Source organism: Neopelma chrysocephalum, unplaced genomic scaffold (genome assembly GCF_003984885.1).
Source record: "Neopelma chrysocephalum unplaced genomic scaffold, ASM398488v2 Primary Assembly neopelma1_23b, whole genome shotgun sequence".
In the NCBI taxonomy this organism is placed as follows: domain Eukaryota; kingdom Metazoa; phylum Chordata; class Aves; order Passeriformes; family Pipridae; genus Neopelma; species Neopelma chrysocephalum.
In genome coordinates, this window is record NW_020897692.1 from 694,962 (window position 1) to 711,379 (window position 16,418).

At 33.9% G+C, this 16,418-nt stretch overlaps 1 protein-coding gene across 2 annotated transcripts in view; it reads left to right on the top strand.

Moving 5' to 3' along the window:
• ASCC3 (activating signal cointegrator 1 complex subunit 3) overlaps window positions 1–16,418 on the top strand; it is a 267,886-nt gene that overhangs the window by 185,663 nt on the left and 65,805 nt on the right. For both annotated transcript variants that reach the window (XM_027694522.1, XM_027694514.1), the window contains exons 22-30: window positions 2,472–2,626; window positions 6,256–6,354; window positions 6,839–7,007; window positions 8,849–9,069; window positions 10,458–10,543; window positions 11,948–12,114; window positions 12,253–12,398; window positions 12,509–12,629; window positions 14,776–14,918. In XM_027694522.1, the coding sequence (XP_027550323.1) occupies window positions 2,472–2,626; window positions 6,256–6,354; window positions 6,839–7,007; window positions 8,849–9,069; window positions 10,458–10,543; window positions 11,948–12,114; window positions 12,253–12,398; window positions 12,509–12,629; window positions 14,776–14,918 (1,307 nt within the window). The remainder of the gene's footprint in view (window positions 1–2,471; window positions 2,627–6,255; window positions 6,355–6,838; window positions 7,008–8,848; window positions 9,070–10,457; window positions 10,544–11,947; window positions 12,115–12,252; window positions 12,399–12,508; window positions 12,630–14,775; window positions 14,919–16,418) is intronic.

The window sequence follows — 16,418 nt, forward strand, 5'->3', positions numbered from 1 at the left end:
CTTTTCTTTTCTTTTCTTTTCTTTTCTTTTCTTTTCTTTTCTTTTCTCTTTTTTTTTTTTAATGAGTCTTTCTCTCCATACCCACCCTTGGAGAAGAAAGAAATTTTGTGTTAAAATGCAAAACCAGTTTTGCTTCCTTCAGTGTAGTAGAACTAGTATTGACCAGATGAAAATGTATCTATATATACCTGCAATTTGTCTAGTTTTGTTTTATATTAACTTAGTTAGAAAGTAGATGAGACTTGGGAATTGACTGTGAAAATAGGTCATTGCTGATTATATGTAGTGATATTTCGTGTTCTTCAGCCTTATAAATATCAAAGCAAGTTGATCTGTGCATCTCTGTGAAGTCCAGATACTTGGCACACTTCCTCCTGTCTAGCCTCTCTATCTGAGGGATATGAAGGAAGTGCTTGCCTGGCAGACACCTTATTTTTATTTTTAATTAAAAGCCATGTTGAAATGAGAAAAGGTACAACTTCCAGGTGCTGCCTTGTTTTCTGATTCCATAGGACTAGTTTCAGTCTTTGTGTTTCTTCCTTTTTTAATGTTTTTGTGACCTTGGAGATAGAATAACAAAGACAGGAGCTGGCTAACTCAGTCCATGGCTTAGCGGGAGATAAAAGTGAGCGAAGAGCATGTTGTGTGCACAGATCCCGGATTCCAGTGTACCATGAATTGGTCAACACCAGTTTATGTGCTATTGCAGTGTAACCATGGAGTTTCCAGAAAGCCAGGAAATCACTGTGTTATCTGAGATAAACAGTCTTAGTTGTTTTTTCTTCAAAATACAGATGACAATCATTGTAAATAAGCAAAATTTATTCTTTTTTTTAAACATGCCTATTTTCTTGAATGATCAGCTTTTCTTCAGAAGCTTTTAATATTTCTTAAATGCCATTGATGGTTTCTCATAATGTGAATATTTTAAAGAAAAAGGGGTGGGGGGAGGCAGCTAGGGGGAGAGAGTTTTATATTTTGTAGAAGTTGGGAGGGGAGCCTTATTTTCCCCTAGCAGGTAAGTGTCAAAAAACCTCAGTGCTGTCCTGTACAAGCGTGTCCTGTACAAGCGTGGTTCACCTCACACGTCATGATAAAGTGATTTTTGGCATGAAAAAGTGTACTTGCCTGCATAGGTTTATTGAGTCATATCTTTGAATATTTGTCGTCTGCCTTTATTTAACCTGATTTCTGAACTTTTACCTCTAATTGCAAATGCTAGTCCATGTGCGAAAATGCTGTAATATTGATATATTTTAATAACTTGCTGCAGTTTTACCAACTGGAAATTAAACTGATTAAATAACTGTTAAAACTGTTGTATTAGGGATTTGTTTCTTAAGCAAGATCACCATTCATTTCTTCAGGGAATAAACACCTGTGTGAGGCAATATCTGCCAGTTTTTTAAAATAAGGAAAACTGAAAAAATAGCAATTGCAAGATGCTATGCACCTAAATTATTATTTTCTTTGCAAGAAAAAGGTTGTATAACCTTTTCACCCTGCACATAACGCAAATAATAGGACTTCTTCTCCCTTTTTTTTTTTTAGTCAGTAAGTGTGCACATGGGTAAGTGTGGTTAAGGAACCACATAACAGAAAATAGTAGTAGCCATTGATAAGGTAGCTTTTAACAGGGAGTACTTATGACCATCACAATTAAAATCTAAAATATGCTCCAGATAATTACATAAGCAATTTCAGTGAAAAATGTAATAAATTAAGCGTCTTTCCGCAAATAAGCTGGAAGGTGCAGTATTTTTCAGGAAACAAATCACTGCTACATGCTTTGTTTTATATTTAAAATGGAGAGCAAGGGAACAGAGATTTGAGCTGTAAAATTCAAGTAGGACATTTTTCTTAATTAATATAATCTCTTTATTGCCTTAGTTACCATGATGGGGATAGAAAATGAAAAAACATTGCAACATTTAGTTTTTCCTTTGTCTTAGTTACATACTGGTATATTCTGAAAAATCAGAGCTGCTGTGAGATGTTTGCTCATGTGCATTTTTAACCTATTAACTACCTTTATTCAGTTCTATGAAGCATTCCATCTGCCTTGAATCACTACACAGGAATTGAAGAAGTTCAACTGTATGCCCTTCATTAAGTAAAAAGTCAGTATTCGTGCTTTAAAAAAGCTTGATAACAACCTGGTCAAAAAGTCAGTAATGGAGAGAGAAGTAGCTTGACATATGTTTTCAGTGTGAAGTCTTAATAGTTATTTTAACCCCTTAGTTATAGCCAGCAGGGGGGTTAATACTGATTTTTCTAGGCACTAAATTGCTAATTCAAGTTAAGTATTACAAAACATTCAGACATGCCAGGTCAAGAGAGTCAGACATTTACGCACCTAAGAGCAAAACAAGCAAGCAATAATACTTCTCTCTGGAAGCCTATCTGAAAGTCAGAGTTGTATTCTTTTTCCTGGAAATGCAAATTTGTTACACCTAATGTTTTCTTGGCAGGTCATATGCTGCATCATGTGAAGATTGGGTTAAAGGTAAAACAGTGTGTCCATCAAATACCCTCCATCATAATGGAAGCAACAATTCAGCCAATTACCCGCACAGTGCTCCGAGTTCGGCTGAACATCACTCCCGACTTCACGTGGAATGACCAGGTAAAAAAAAGAGGAGGAGGAGGAAGGACAGGAAGCATTAATTTAGCTTCAATAAAGGCGATGATTACAGGTAGTCTGTAGCTGTTTGGATAAGAAAAAAATATTTATTTTAGCTAAAGAGCAAGTTTGATAACAGGAATTGAATGGCCTTTATGACTTTTGTAGAAGAAGGCAGGCAAAGACCATCTTTTTATTTCTGTTGATTCTTACGGGATTGGGCTGTTTATAACATGTTGAGGCAAATGCTTATGCTGGATATTACCAGTAGCCACACACAGATTAGTTTTATGCCCAAAAAGGAGAAGGAAGAGAAAGGGAGACACGAGTGAGTCTCTGAACTGTGAATGAATGGCAAACACATTCAAATAAAGCCTTGAAATGCAGTTCATGTATGCCAAGTTCTGCTGCTCTTTATGGCTTTACAAATGTACTTTCACAAATCTATGCCTTTTTTTCTGTTGGGGACTTGTCTGAACACAAAAGCTGAGATGCATTTGGGGTTATATTCATCTGTATTTTATGGTGCAAATTTATATAAAAGGAGTTGTACTAGTTGCAGATTTAGATCTACCCTTTGATTCAGAAGCTATTCATTAGAAATAGATTTAACATAAATCTAAATTAAATATATGTGTCCACATGGGGGCATTGTATTGTTGCTGGTACTTCAGAAACTTCTACAGAGAAAAAAAATCTTCTGAAACTTTCTACAGAAAAAAGATATCTCAACGTATTTTTCTTCTTTTATGCTTATGAGATTTACACTTAAGATAAATTATTTTGAAAGGTGGATACTGTGTCTATTCTTTGATTAAAAATTAATTTTAAAATTGCTTATATTACAAATTTACCTTAATCACAAGTAAATTAGAAATTTATTCCACAAACATTTAAATTACTTTAGAATTTTATTGTCCTGGCCTAAATTTTTTTTTTATTTATTTTGGAAGTTTCACTAAATTGTCTTAGAAATGGGAAATTAGCAATGAAAATATAGAAAGTTTAATGTTGTTTGGCTGCCTGAATTTATTACAGAAATATTTAAGTGAATTCCTACCATGAATTATAACTGGCATATTTTTTGCTTCCTTTTTTATATACAATACTTCAGAAGGCAAAAAAGACATTACTTTTTAGGATTGAAACAAATTTTTATTATTCAGTCTTTCATCCACTTTACCTGTAATCTGTTAAATACAAAAAAAAGTACTGTTCTTTGTATTAAACTTTATCTTAATAAAAGGTAATTTCTCAATACATTTTTAGATTTTTCTACAAAATCCAAGTTCCTCTGTATTTTTACAAGTTGAAAAGGGGTCCAATACTGTTATTTTGACTCTGAAATTCTAAAGTTATAGCAAAATTTTGTCAAAAGTCTATTTTCTGCTGTAATCCCTTTACACAGTTTTTCTAGTGGTTGCTTTGGAAACGTTATGATTGTTTTATCAATTCAACTTAAGGAGCTGGTTTTATATGAATTTGTATATTGGTACTCATAAAAACTTGGAAAACATTTTTTCACTTTTTTATTTTTGTAACACGGCTGTTGATTTTCTTGTTTCTTCAGTAAATGAAACTTCTATCACAGTGAATAAATAAAGCTGTTAAATTTTAATAGTCTCTGAAAAGTAATAACTGTCTTAAATTTGACACTCTGAAACTGCTTTTCCATCATCACACAGTATTTTAGCAAGCTTTTCAGACTATATCCATAGAAACTTATAGGTATAGCTGTAATTGGTACAAAAGCTAGTTGTTAAAAAGTTCCATTCAAAAAATTGGAGTAATCAAATAAAACCAGAATATTAAAAAATTAAATACCATACTTGACTAAAATACCCTGCTTGGCTAACATTTCATGGTTTTAAGTTTGTTCCTTTACCTGAATACTTAATTCTAGAACGATCTCATCACAAATTTTGCACTTACTGTTACAAATGAAAAAAGATATGTTTTGGTAGTCATGAGATATGACATCATCTTGATCTTTAATGGCTTTAGTTTTCAGTGCTGGAAGCCCTTAAGTTCAGTAAAAGCATGTGAGCAAGCCATATCCAGTATCTTTTGTTAGGAGCAAAGGACTATAAACATGCAATTAAGCCTTACTGCAGTCAGGAGTAGTCCATCAGAAATACAGAATAATGCAACTAGTATTAATTAGCCGAGTCATATATCAGACATGCGGTTTTTAGGGTGATGGTTGCCCCAAATACCGGTATGTGTCAGTTCTTAAGAGCTCCCCAGAGTTCTTGAGAATCATTACTGGAGAGAGTGTTGCGTTTCCTGTGCCCAGATTGCCCTGCAGTTTTTCCACAGGACTCTCCAAAATTAGGGTGCTATTACAGTTAATAATAAAATTTCTGAGCTTTGAACTTAATCACCTTCCTTAATTCTTCTTTCTTCTCTTCAATTCTCCTGATGAAATAATAGTCTCACTGCCATTTTGCAAAATGTCACCTGCAGTAACCTGTGTCCTTTCAGTTTCACTGCTTCAGGTCCCAGTGAAGCTGCTAGTGAAATTTAAATGAATGTCCATCTACTTCTCTATTGTGCAACTGTGGTAAAAAGGAGACAAAAGCACCTCGGTTCTATTCTTTGTACGTGTTTTTGTCTTCAAAAACCATTACAGGCTGTTTTCCGACACATCCACAAGAACAAATTATGCTGAAAATAATGCATACTGTGTGAATCAATACCAAATTCCTGTAGTGTTATAATTGCCTTTAGAAGCAACTATGCACTTTGTCTTTTTTTTCTATTAAGTTCAGGAATAATTCCAACTTTTTTTTTCATCTTCTGATTTTGCAATTTATCACAGTCCTCACCAGAAACATCAGAAATCTATGTTCGTTTAATAGTATGTCTTCTGTACACCTGTACTATGCATTTTTCTTTATTTTCCTAGATATTTAAGTAAAATACTTGTTCATTGGCACAAGTTATTTATTCTGTTAAAGAAACAAAAAAATCTTAACAGAGAATCCCACCTAGCTATGATTTGTGGCTGGTATTGCAAAGTAAGGTACACAACAAAGCAAACAAAAATCTACGATGGAAAAAACTGTTGCCAGATGGCAGGAACATCATCAAGAGACAGCTCTATTTATGTTCTTCTCACTTCACCTGTAGCAATGACTACAATCTGTAGCCTTCAGAATCCCCTTCCTGTATCTTTCTAGAAGAGAGAGGAAGAGAGAGAAGGAGAGAGGAATGTCACAATTCAGTGTCCAATGTTTCCTGAGAGAATGGTTTTGATCAAAAAATGAGCAGACAATAGCAAAAGACAATCCTCCATGCAGAATCCAAAGGCAGAAGTACAGGGAGGAATAAAGCGGAAGCATTCATAGGAGCCTAGAGGAAACGCTGGCAGTTCAGTCTATTTATAAACAGCTGAGGCACTACCTTCAGTTGCATTTATATCATGTCCATTTACTTGATACCTACTTTAAGCAAACTCTTATTGAAACGTAATCTTTAAGCACTGATCTAATTCAAAATGTTATTTTGTGCTTTCTGTATTTCTGTATTCCTTTGTGAGCCTGTGTCATTTAGAAATATATCGAATATAACTAGCAAATCTAGAGAACCTTGTTACAACTAAAAGAAAACTTTTTTTTCTACTCTTAAAGGTACATGGCACTGTTGGAGAGCCCTGGTGGATTTGGGTAGAAGATCCTACTAATGATCACATTTATCATTCAGAGTATTTCATCATTCAAAAGAAACAGGTAACAGATTTTGTTCAGAATCTCGTAGCAAGACAAAAATAAAGTTAGTGAGATGAGGATTTGTAATGTCAAACTGTATTTTGACCCAAGCAGATTTTCAAATCAGTAGCAAAGCTTTCAGATTCAGATGTACTTGATAAGCTTGGACTCCCACAACAATGTTTTCTAATCTCAAATGTCCCTTTTTTTCTTCCTTCTTTGCTGGGACAGTTATTTTCAGGTGAAAAAAAGAAAGACTCTAATGGTTTTATCTGTTAAAGAAAAAGATGAAGAGACAGCCTTATTTTTGTCCTTTGAAGACCATGGAAGCAAAATACATTCCCAGTGGTGAAATATGTTGTAAAGATGTAAACATTTAGCACATGGAGGTGCACACATACTTTATTGTTTTGTGTTAGTAATGCTTATGCAAGTGAGCCAAACTGTGATTTTTCAAGTTATTGATTTTTCTATGCAGTAATTATTCTCTACCTGTTCGCACTAGGTCATTACTAAAGAACCTCAACTGCTGGTGTTCACAATCCCAATTTTTGAACCTCTTCCTTCTCAATATTACATTCGAGCTGTGTCTGATAGATGGTTAGGAGCAGAGGCTGTATGTATCATAAATTTTCAACATTTAATTCTTCCAGAGAGACATCCACCCCACACAGGTAACTTCAAATTTGATCCTTTTGCTTTAATTAATATTGCTCATATGTATTTTTCTTATGTTAGTGCAATAAAACTCTTACTTCTGCTTCATCAGAGAAGAATTTATGGAATTTCACTTTGTGATATTACTTCTCCAGCTCTCTAAATTTTTCAGTTCCTGAACAAAAGGCAGCTCATTTAATACCAGCATAATACCAGCTCAGCATAATACCAGCCTTTTAGTTACTCCAGGTTCTCTATAAACCGTAAGAAAATAGAATCTGTCATATAAAACTAAGGCAATCTCTGTGTTACAGTATGTCTTATCTTAGTGCTTGTAAGCTTTGCTTTTCTTCTGGACTAGTTAAAAATAATCTTGGAGTGTATTTTAAATGGCATTCATCAAAGACAAAAGAAACAGTGCTAAAATTTTGAAAATATGAAATATTTTACTATTTTTGCTAAGATAAATTTATCATACTAAGCACTGTTACAGCACACCACCACATTTCATCTCATCAAGTCGTGGCCTTCCCCTCCCCCTCTTTTTAACACTTGGCACAGAAGCATATGTTTGTGTTTTGCTTCTTTTTTTTGGATACATAAATTGCTTTATACATTCATTGGGCCTGATGTCATTGTAAAACCTTTCCACTGCAATTACATTTGGCTCATCTAGCAGTCTGTGAAGTGATTGCCTTCAGAAATACTCACTTCTCATACGGTGTTGTCCTTTGGCATGCATAAATTCACATGTGTTTGTGAAGTGTTTAGCTATTGTTATACTGTACCTACAGTGTCTGGAAAAGCATGTGTAACCTTTTTATCTAATTGACTGATCACTGACTACTATTCAGAAGAAACAGAAAGATATTTACACATCACCAGTTATGGAGCCTCTAGGATTTATGGTAATTGATTTCAATTCCCATCTGGTTCCCACTCAACAATGAAGTACGTAGAGGCCCTGCTAGGCAAAAAAAGGCTTCTTTCTCCTTGACAGAGCCCAAGAAATCACCATTTCCGTGGGAATGATAAAACAGCCATAAGGTATCAGTGAAAAACATGTGAAGAATATTAGGCATCATTGCCTCAGTAGATTTTATGACTCCCATATCATACCTTAATGCGAAGCACCCTGAAAAGACAGGGAGACCTCCAGCCACAAAAAAAAAAATCAAACCAAACTTCAAAGCAAGCATCTGCATAGCAGAATCACTGCAGTCTCCTTAATTTGGTAGAATTCCAAATCCAATCTGGTTATATATATCATCTTCCAAATTCCAGAGTCTCTAATTGTTTGGATAGCAGATGCCCTCAAGATATATTGAAAATCATATATTGAAAAGCTGCTTGTTTATTTATTAAGATTATGTCTTTAATTACATGTTTAAAGAATTAGATGCAAAATTTAGTTGTACTCATCTGATTTGTGTTACTCCATCAACTTGGAAACTCCAAAGAATCCTTCCTCCCTTAATAGATTTTTTCCTTGACCTTGAAATACTCAACATTCTGTTATCATAAGACCTGGACATACATATAATGTAATACAGTGAGTTTAGAACTTACTACAAGTAAGTAGTAAAGGTAAAAAGAAAACAGCTATAAGAAAAAGATTAATCTATGCAAATAACTGTTTCACAGCTATCAGAGTACTTAAAACAGTCCTTGCAGAAATATTTCAGAGCTATGAAAACAACTTTTCATTATTCTTCATCAAAGTGAACAATTACTGAAATATGGACTCTGTGTCATATGAGATATTATTGCACTAAATTACTGGTTAATATATTTATCTTCATAGTAAGCTATGTTATGTCATGGCATATCTTGTCTTACAATTATTTTGTGGTTATAGAGCTTCTAGATCTTCAGCCTTTGCCTGTTACAGCCTTGGGACATCCAGAATATGAAGTCCTGTACAAATTCACACACTTCAATCCTATCCAGACACAGATATTTCATACCCTTTATCACACAGACTGCAATGTTCTTCTTGGAGCGCCTACAGGTTCTGGAAAAACTGTTGCGGCTGAATTAGCCATCTTTAGAGTTTTTAACAAGTATCCCACATCAAAGGTTTGTAAAATAGGTTTATTAGACTCATTTTGTATTACCATGTTTTCAGCAATACGAAAGTCTAGAAAAATACTATGGGAAACTGAATTTTAATGTCTCCAATTTATATCTGTCTGGATACAAAACAGCATTTCATTATGTACATTATGCTTTTATTTCAATTTTTTATTTTAATCAGTGTACTACTAGAGTTAAATCTACAAACGTGACATACAGGCATGCTGGATTTCCTTTTCTTCCTTACTTAACTACGTTTCCTGCTTTAATCTCCTTCTACTAGCAGTAGTACTGTTTTATTAATTCCCTTCCATGTGAAAACAACTTGCCCAGTCTCTCTTTTATTTAAACAAATAAGTTGCAATTAATTACTACAAACCAATTTTCTGTTACAGCTTCCCCCAGTGCCTTAAATTTCATAAAAGCTGAACAACTCAAAGTTGTTTTCAAAGTGAATATATATCTGTTTCTTGAATATATATCTGTTTCTTGACTTAGCTATCTTGTCTTAGTTAACCACATTTTAACTTTAAACTCTTTGGGAAAGATCTTTGTATCTGGGTGTAAGATTTAAGAAAGAATAAACTTTAAGTTAACAGAAATTGAGTACATAAATACCTTAATCATCTTTGAAATTTCAGTATCTTCATGTAATTAGTTAGTCCAAGTGAGGTAAAAAAAACACTCATGCACTTTCAGAATATCTGTGAGACATACAAAGTAGCCAGTTCTTAAAGGAATATATATTTTAGGTTTTAATAAAGCTGAAAGCATGGCTATACATTTTAAAGAAGGTATGTGAATTTTTCATGAGCAGTTTCTTCATGTTCAAAAGCTTCAGAATTTTTGACCATAAATCTGTAAGTAAGTATTGTTTGTACATGTGAGAGTATCCCCCTCTGCACTGCAGACTTCTTTGAGAAAAATATTGTGACATTTAGCTTAAAATAATCAGCTTTTTTATTTAACTGGTAATGTTTTAATAGTTTAATGACGTAACTAGAAATTGGGTAAGATATTGCGTGCTAGAAATTCAAATTATTTCTGTTCTAGAATGTTAACCCGCTGATTTTATAGTCCTGGTAAAAAAAAAAAGGCATTATTTATATAAGTGGTGTTTTATTTTAAATGATATGATAAATATTTCAATGTCAAGAAATTATTCTTTATCTTAATTTTTTTGCTTATTAATGTCTCAGGAAACAAAACCATTTTTTCAAGCATTATGCTTGTTTTAAATATAATCCTGTTATAGGTCATTTAAGGAACTCAGGCCTTATTCATTTTATAGATTATGAGTATGTTCAAATCTCACAAATATTATATGTTGTAGGTACTCTGTAATAAAGGTTTCTTGTTTAACTTCTGGTTTTGTGACATTTCTTTCACAGGCAGTGTATATTGCACCCTTAAAAGCACTCGTCCGTGAGAGAATTGAGGACTGGAAAGTTAGGATTGAAGAAAAACTTGGTAAAAAGTATGTTTCTCCTTACCTAATCAGAGAAATGAGAAGCAAAAGAACAGCCCATCAAGTATGAATAAAATCTACAGAATACTTATGAGTATTTCAAAATAGGTTTCAATTATATACTGTCCTTCAAATTTCTAGTTCTTAAAAAGCACTGTCAATAGTCATTGTAGTGATAGCAAAATCAAAACTAAGAAAGAGATACTGAGCTATTTGCATTCTCCTTACTTGCCAGTATAACAAATATGAAGCTGAGATTTCACTCTACAATATCCTTGGAAATTGAAAATGTAACTCAAAATAACCTTTCATTAGAAACCTCAGCTCTAAGGAACATACAGGACTTGCATGGACTGTGTACTAGTAATCTTATGATGCCCTTCATGTATAAATTAATATAATTTTATTGCTTGGTTACTTTAATTTCTTGATGATCTTCTCAGGTGTTGCTCAGCCATTACTTTATGACCTGTGAGGTACATCAGTCATGGTGATGGTTTTGCAAAATTATAGTTTTCTGAATTAAAATTATTATCCATAGGATGCATTATTTAGGGCCTTTGTCTTTTCTATGTATCGCTTTTTTCCTAAGTTAAGCTCAAAGCACACCACAGGTTTCATGACAAAGAAGTGCTACTGTGTGTACATGAAATTACCAGTGATATTCCTGTTATTATTGTAGCAATGAGTTAAAATATTTTCAGGTAATATTTCCTTTCTGAAATTTACAATTACTTGTGACTTAAATTTTGAACAGAAAATACACATTACCATGAGGAATTTTTATTCAACTGGATGTAGAATGTGTAATTGAAATGTCAAATATCCATTCTAATGGATCCATCTGAAATGATGGATCATCATAAATGCTGTTTGTAGAAGACATAATGAGGCAAACAACTGGAAAAACTCTACTAATCTTCCCAAAAAATGATCTCAGGATAATTTCTGCACCAGTCTTAATAGACCTTCACCAACAAATGCAATACAGACTGCAGTTTAGCTTCATTATTCAAACCAGAGATCTATGCAGAACAGCAGGCAGCAACTTGGTAGCTTTCTAGAAAGCTCTCATCCTGGATATGACAGGATGTTATGATTCACATTGTATCATACTAATATAATGTTATCTTCATTTTGGAAAACTAACCATAGATGGATTGGGACTCATATTCATCCTCTTCTTTTTATATGGTTTTGCTAAGGAATGGTATTTGGTATTTATATGGTATTTGCTAGGGAAACAGAGACAAGTTTATTTACTTAAAACAATTTCAGAAATCCTACTGAATGTATTTGATGAGAAACAAAATTGCTTTACTCTTTAAAGAATTTAAGTTTAGGAGTAAATATTTGAACATTAAGATGTTTTAAAGCTTTGCAAAGCCAAGCCACCATCTTTCTTGATTACAGGGTTGTAGAGTTGACAGGAGATGTGACTCCTGATATGAGAGCCATTGCCCAAGCTGACCTGATTGTTACTACCCCAGAGAAGTGGGATGGTGTCAGCAGAAGCTGGCAGAACAGAAGCTATGTTCAGAAAGTTGCCATTCTTATCATAGATGAGATCCATCTTCTGGGTGAGCACATTTTGTTATTTTGAATGAGAATTGTTGCTAAATTTGAACAAGTGTATTGGTATTTATGATGTGAATGTACTTTTTGACATCTGAAGCTTTTCTTTTTCTCTATTTTTCAATGCAATTTTCATTTACTAGGGGATGAGAGAGGACCAGTATTGGAAGTCATTGTGTCTCGAACAAACTTTATCTCATCGCACACCGAGAAGCCTGTAAGAGTAGTTGGTTTATCCACTGCTTTAGCAAATGCCAGAGACCTTGCTGACTGGCTAAACATTAATCAGGTATGAAAAAAAGTTTTAGAAGAGAGATATTCGTCTTGCAGAAAAACAAAATAGCAATTTATAAGATAATTCAATGTTAAACTTGGAAAAAAAAAAATGTTCTCCTGTAGATGGGTCTGTTCAACTTCCGACCATCAGTACGTCCTGTTCCTCTGGAGGTGCACATTCAGGGCTTCCCTGGTCAGCATTACTGTCCTCGCATGGCTAGCATGAACAAACCTGCATTTCAGGGTAAGCAACAAGTTCCTAGACCTTTTCCTTCTTTCTGTAAAAGAAAAAAAGACTTTACATGGTTCATTTGCAGCACATTTGCAACATATGTTACTGTATGTACTCTGGGCATGTACTGGGGGAATCTGCTCTGCTAATGACCCAAAGCTATTTGTCTGAAACATAAAGTGTGCTGCAAATGCAACATGTAACAGAAGAATGTAATGTATTTAGAACAGAAGAATAAAGTTAGTGCTAGTGAAGGGGAAATAAAATGTGTTTTCTCTTAGTGTTTGACACCATAAAGAAACATTTGTGTAAAAATATTTGAAATTTAGAAAGTAATAAAACCATTCATATTATTAATCTGCTGAGGTATTTTCATATGGACCACTGTATGTTAGCATTAAAAAAATTGTGAACAGAAGTTGCAAGTCAGGCTAACCTCCTATAATTCTAGTTTCAAAGCAATAACCATAAAATTCAAAATTTCTAGTGCATCCAGATATGCTTCTGTTTCCAATTTTTTATTCTTAACCAATCTGGCAAGCAGGATAGATTTAGGAACAACTCTCGTATTTTATTTGAACATGTTTCGGTTTGGTTACATAAGGAATATTTATTATATCAATTAAAAATAACCTCCAAAATAAATTTTGTAATGTGAACTGCTGTTGATTGTGAGGTGACATTTGTGAGGTGACTTTTTAGCTGCTTTAATTAGCCTTATGACAGAAGCAAAGTATTGATTGTGGACTAGAGACCAATCTTGACAGCTCGGATTATTTACACCTCCACAAGAGCATTGTACAAAAACACTAATGAACAATAAATCTGTCTTGGGCTATTCTGCCACACCTGTTCCTAAAGCAACAAAAATCCATTAGATGTTGGGCTTTTAAAATATATAGATATATTGGCATATATAGTTGTGAGATATAAAAACACATGAATTATCCTATCTCAATAATTTCACAACTGCATAGTGTGTGTATATGCAGGAGCACATGGTGGGTAGTATTGATGAACTGGGGAACAATATGTGGAGATGGATAGTAGGAAATAGTTTTCAGAAATTAACAATACATAAATTTAATTGCTAGAATGAGAATTATATGAGAAAACACACAAATGGATTTACAAGTGACTTAGTGTATTTGAAAATTCTAGGTACACCTGTTCGTTCTTCTGTGCTTGTTGATGCTAGAAAATCTGTAGAAATATGATTTATTGAAGGCTCTGTTCCCCACTTGTTTGACATCACACAGTCAAGGTTATTTTAGCATTTTCATGGCAATACTTATTCCTGGGACCATAAAAATTTGCTTGCAACCTCCAACTTTTCCATAATGGGCTGAGCAAGAAAATGCTTTTTAAAAAGTTCTAAAACATAATTGGTTTAAGTATGTCAGACTAATTAGTAAACACAGAAGGGTTGGGCAAAAAGCAAGTTTTAGACTTTGATGGCACTTTATCTGAAATAGCATACCCCAATAGGGTAGAAAAAACATTAACGTATTTATTACGCTGAGATAGAGAAATTCACAAGCGTTGAAGTCTAGAAAGGTTCTCTAGGTTTTGTGGTGTTTTGTCGGGTTTTTTTCCTAACCAATTCTCTTAATTAGCTCACAATGATCACTGAAGTGTCAGGGCGCTTAACTCAGACTCAGCTAAGCGTAATTTTATGGTCTTTGGTTCAGAGGTGGTGGCCTAGTGGTTAGCATGCAGGACTCTCACTGCTGCGACCACGGGTTCGAATCCCAAGTCCCCCGGGCAGATGGTAGCTCGTTAGCCCTGTGAGGCCATCCATCTATGAGAAGGTCACTCTAAACAAACCTACGTCCTGAGGACCTCACTGCCATTGTCCAAGCTTGCTTGGCCCCGGCAGATGAACCTTAGGATTAAAGGGTGGGCTCAGTTCAGCGCAGGCTGTGTCTCACCTAAAAAATCCATTGCGCAGGCTGGAAAGGTAAAAGACCTTTCCCCAAATCTTCGTTCGCGAAGACTGGCCATTATTATTAGGTATATGCTCATCTAAGACAAAGTATGCATCTATACCTATATGTCATCTTCAGAGAGGTCTGTCATCTGTCTATATATTGCAAAGAGAAACTCTTAAATTTTGTCTTTAAAGGGCCTAATTCTTAAGTTCTGTTTTCCTCAACAGCAATTCGGAGTCATTCTCCAGCCAAGCCTGTTCTTATTTTTGTGTCGTCCAGACGTCAGACAAGGCTTACTGCCTTAGATCTGATAGCTTTCCTAGCCACTGAGGATGATCCCAAACAATGGCTGAAGATGGATGAAAGAGAGGTAGAATCTTTTTACCTTCATTATTGCTGCTTTGCTTTTGTTTTATTGATGTTTGTTTGAAAAAAATCATTCTAAAACAAGTCATTTGAGGGTAGATCTTGAAAGAGCTGTGCATATGCTAAATTTCATATGTATTAAAAGTAGTGTCACCATTAAGATTATATAAGCGTCTGTGCAAGAGCTGAGCTTCAGAACACAAACTCTTTTATCTTTGTTTTTTCCTGTATATCTCTTATTAATGCTAGTTCCATTGTCCCAGATGACATATATCACATGGTATAAGTCCGATACAAAGATAAGATAAAGACTAGAAGAAAGAGGGCTAGTATTCTCTAAAGTTTACAGCTGGACATCTGTAACATATAGATATTGAGCTGGAATTTAAACCAAATCTTTTTCAGTGTTTTAGGAGAAAATCATCCTTCTCATAAAATGCATTATGTATATGCATACATATCTGTGTGAATATATGTATATATGTAAATACATGCATCTGTCCATCTATATTCATACATATATAGATATATATACTGCAGAACCAATCAGTTAAAAATGATTTAGTCTTGCATATCAATGAAATAAATCGATGATATAAAAAAAGTTAAGAAAACTTCTGCTAATAGCTTTGTTATAAAAACATAAATATTGCAAAGTTTTTGTTCTTTTTCAAACAGGATAATATTTAATTACATTTTCTCGTTTCTTTGTTCAAAAAGTCATTCCTTTGTCTATTACAAAACATGGGTGATGGTGAAATGATAACTATTCAATATTCTCTTTTATCTGCATTTTTCAAATGGTATACCATACTGTATTTGATCCACTCAGTTTGGCACCTGCTCTGAACACAGTATTATTTGTTTCCTTCTGAATTGATGGTCCTGATTATAGTATATCATTGCTTCAAAAGAGTTTTTTTGGTTAATATTCAGATTTTCTAGATTTTGAAAATTAGCTTTCTCTAATGGTAGCAAATCTTCTACTAGGAATTTCTGTGATAATTTAGGGCTAAAACACAGCAAAATGCAGGAATCATAAATAAAAGATCCAAACTGATTACTGTATGAATATTTATGTATCGACAGTTTTATGAATGGTTATACAGTTGTATACCAACTTTATGTGCCAAAAAGTATAGGTTACTAAATTAAGTGTTTGTGTTTGTTTGCTTTTTGCAAAAAAAATAAAATGTGATTTTTCAGAGATAAAGCACAACATCTGTATCCTTCCTGTTTTGGATTGATTTTAAAATAGAAAATGGCTGTCTTGGATGATAAACCACTAGTACTAAAGCATATCTCATCTTGATGCTGCTTTTCTAGCTGTATAACCTCTATTTAATGTTTTCTTGAGCCTAACAGAACCATTTCATATCCAAGTTATTACTATTTAGTTGAGTACTCTAGTAGCTTGTGCTGGTTTATTGCCATAATCTCACCTACAATTAGAATATGCAATGTGCTTTCCCTAAACGACTTACATTAATATGAACAGTTTCCC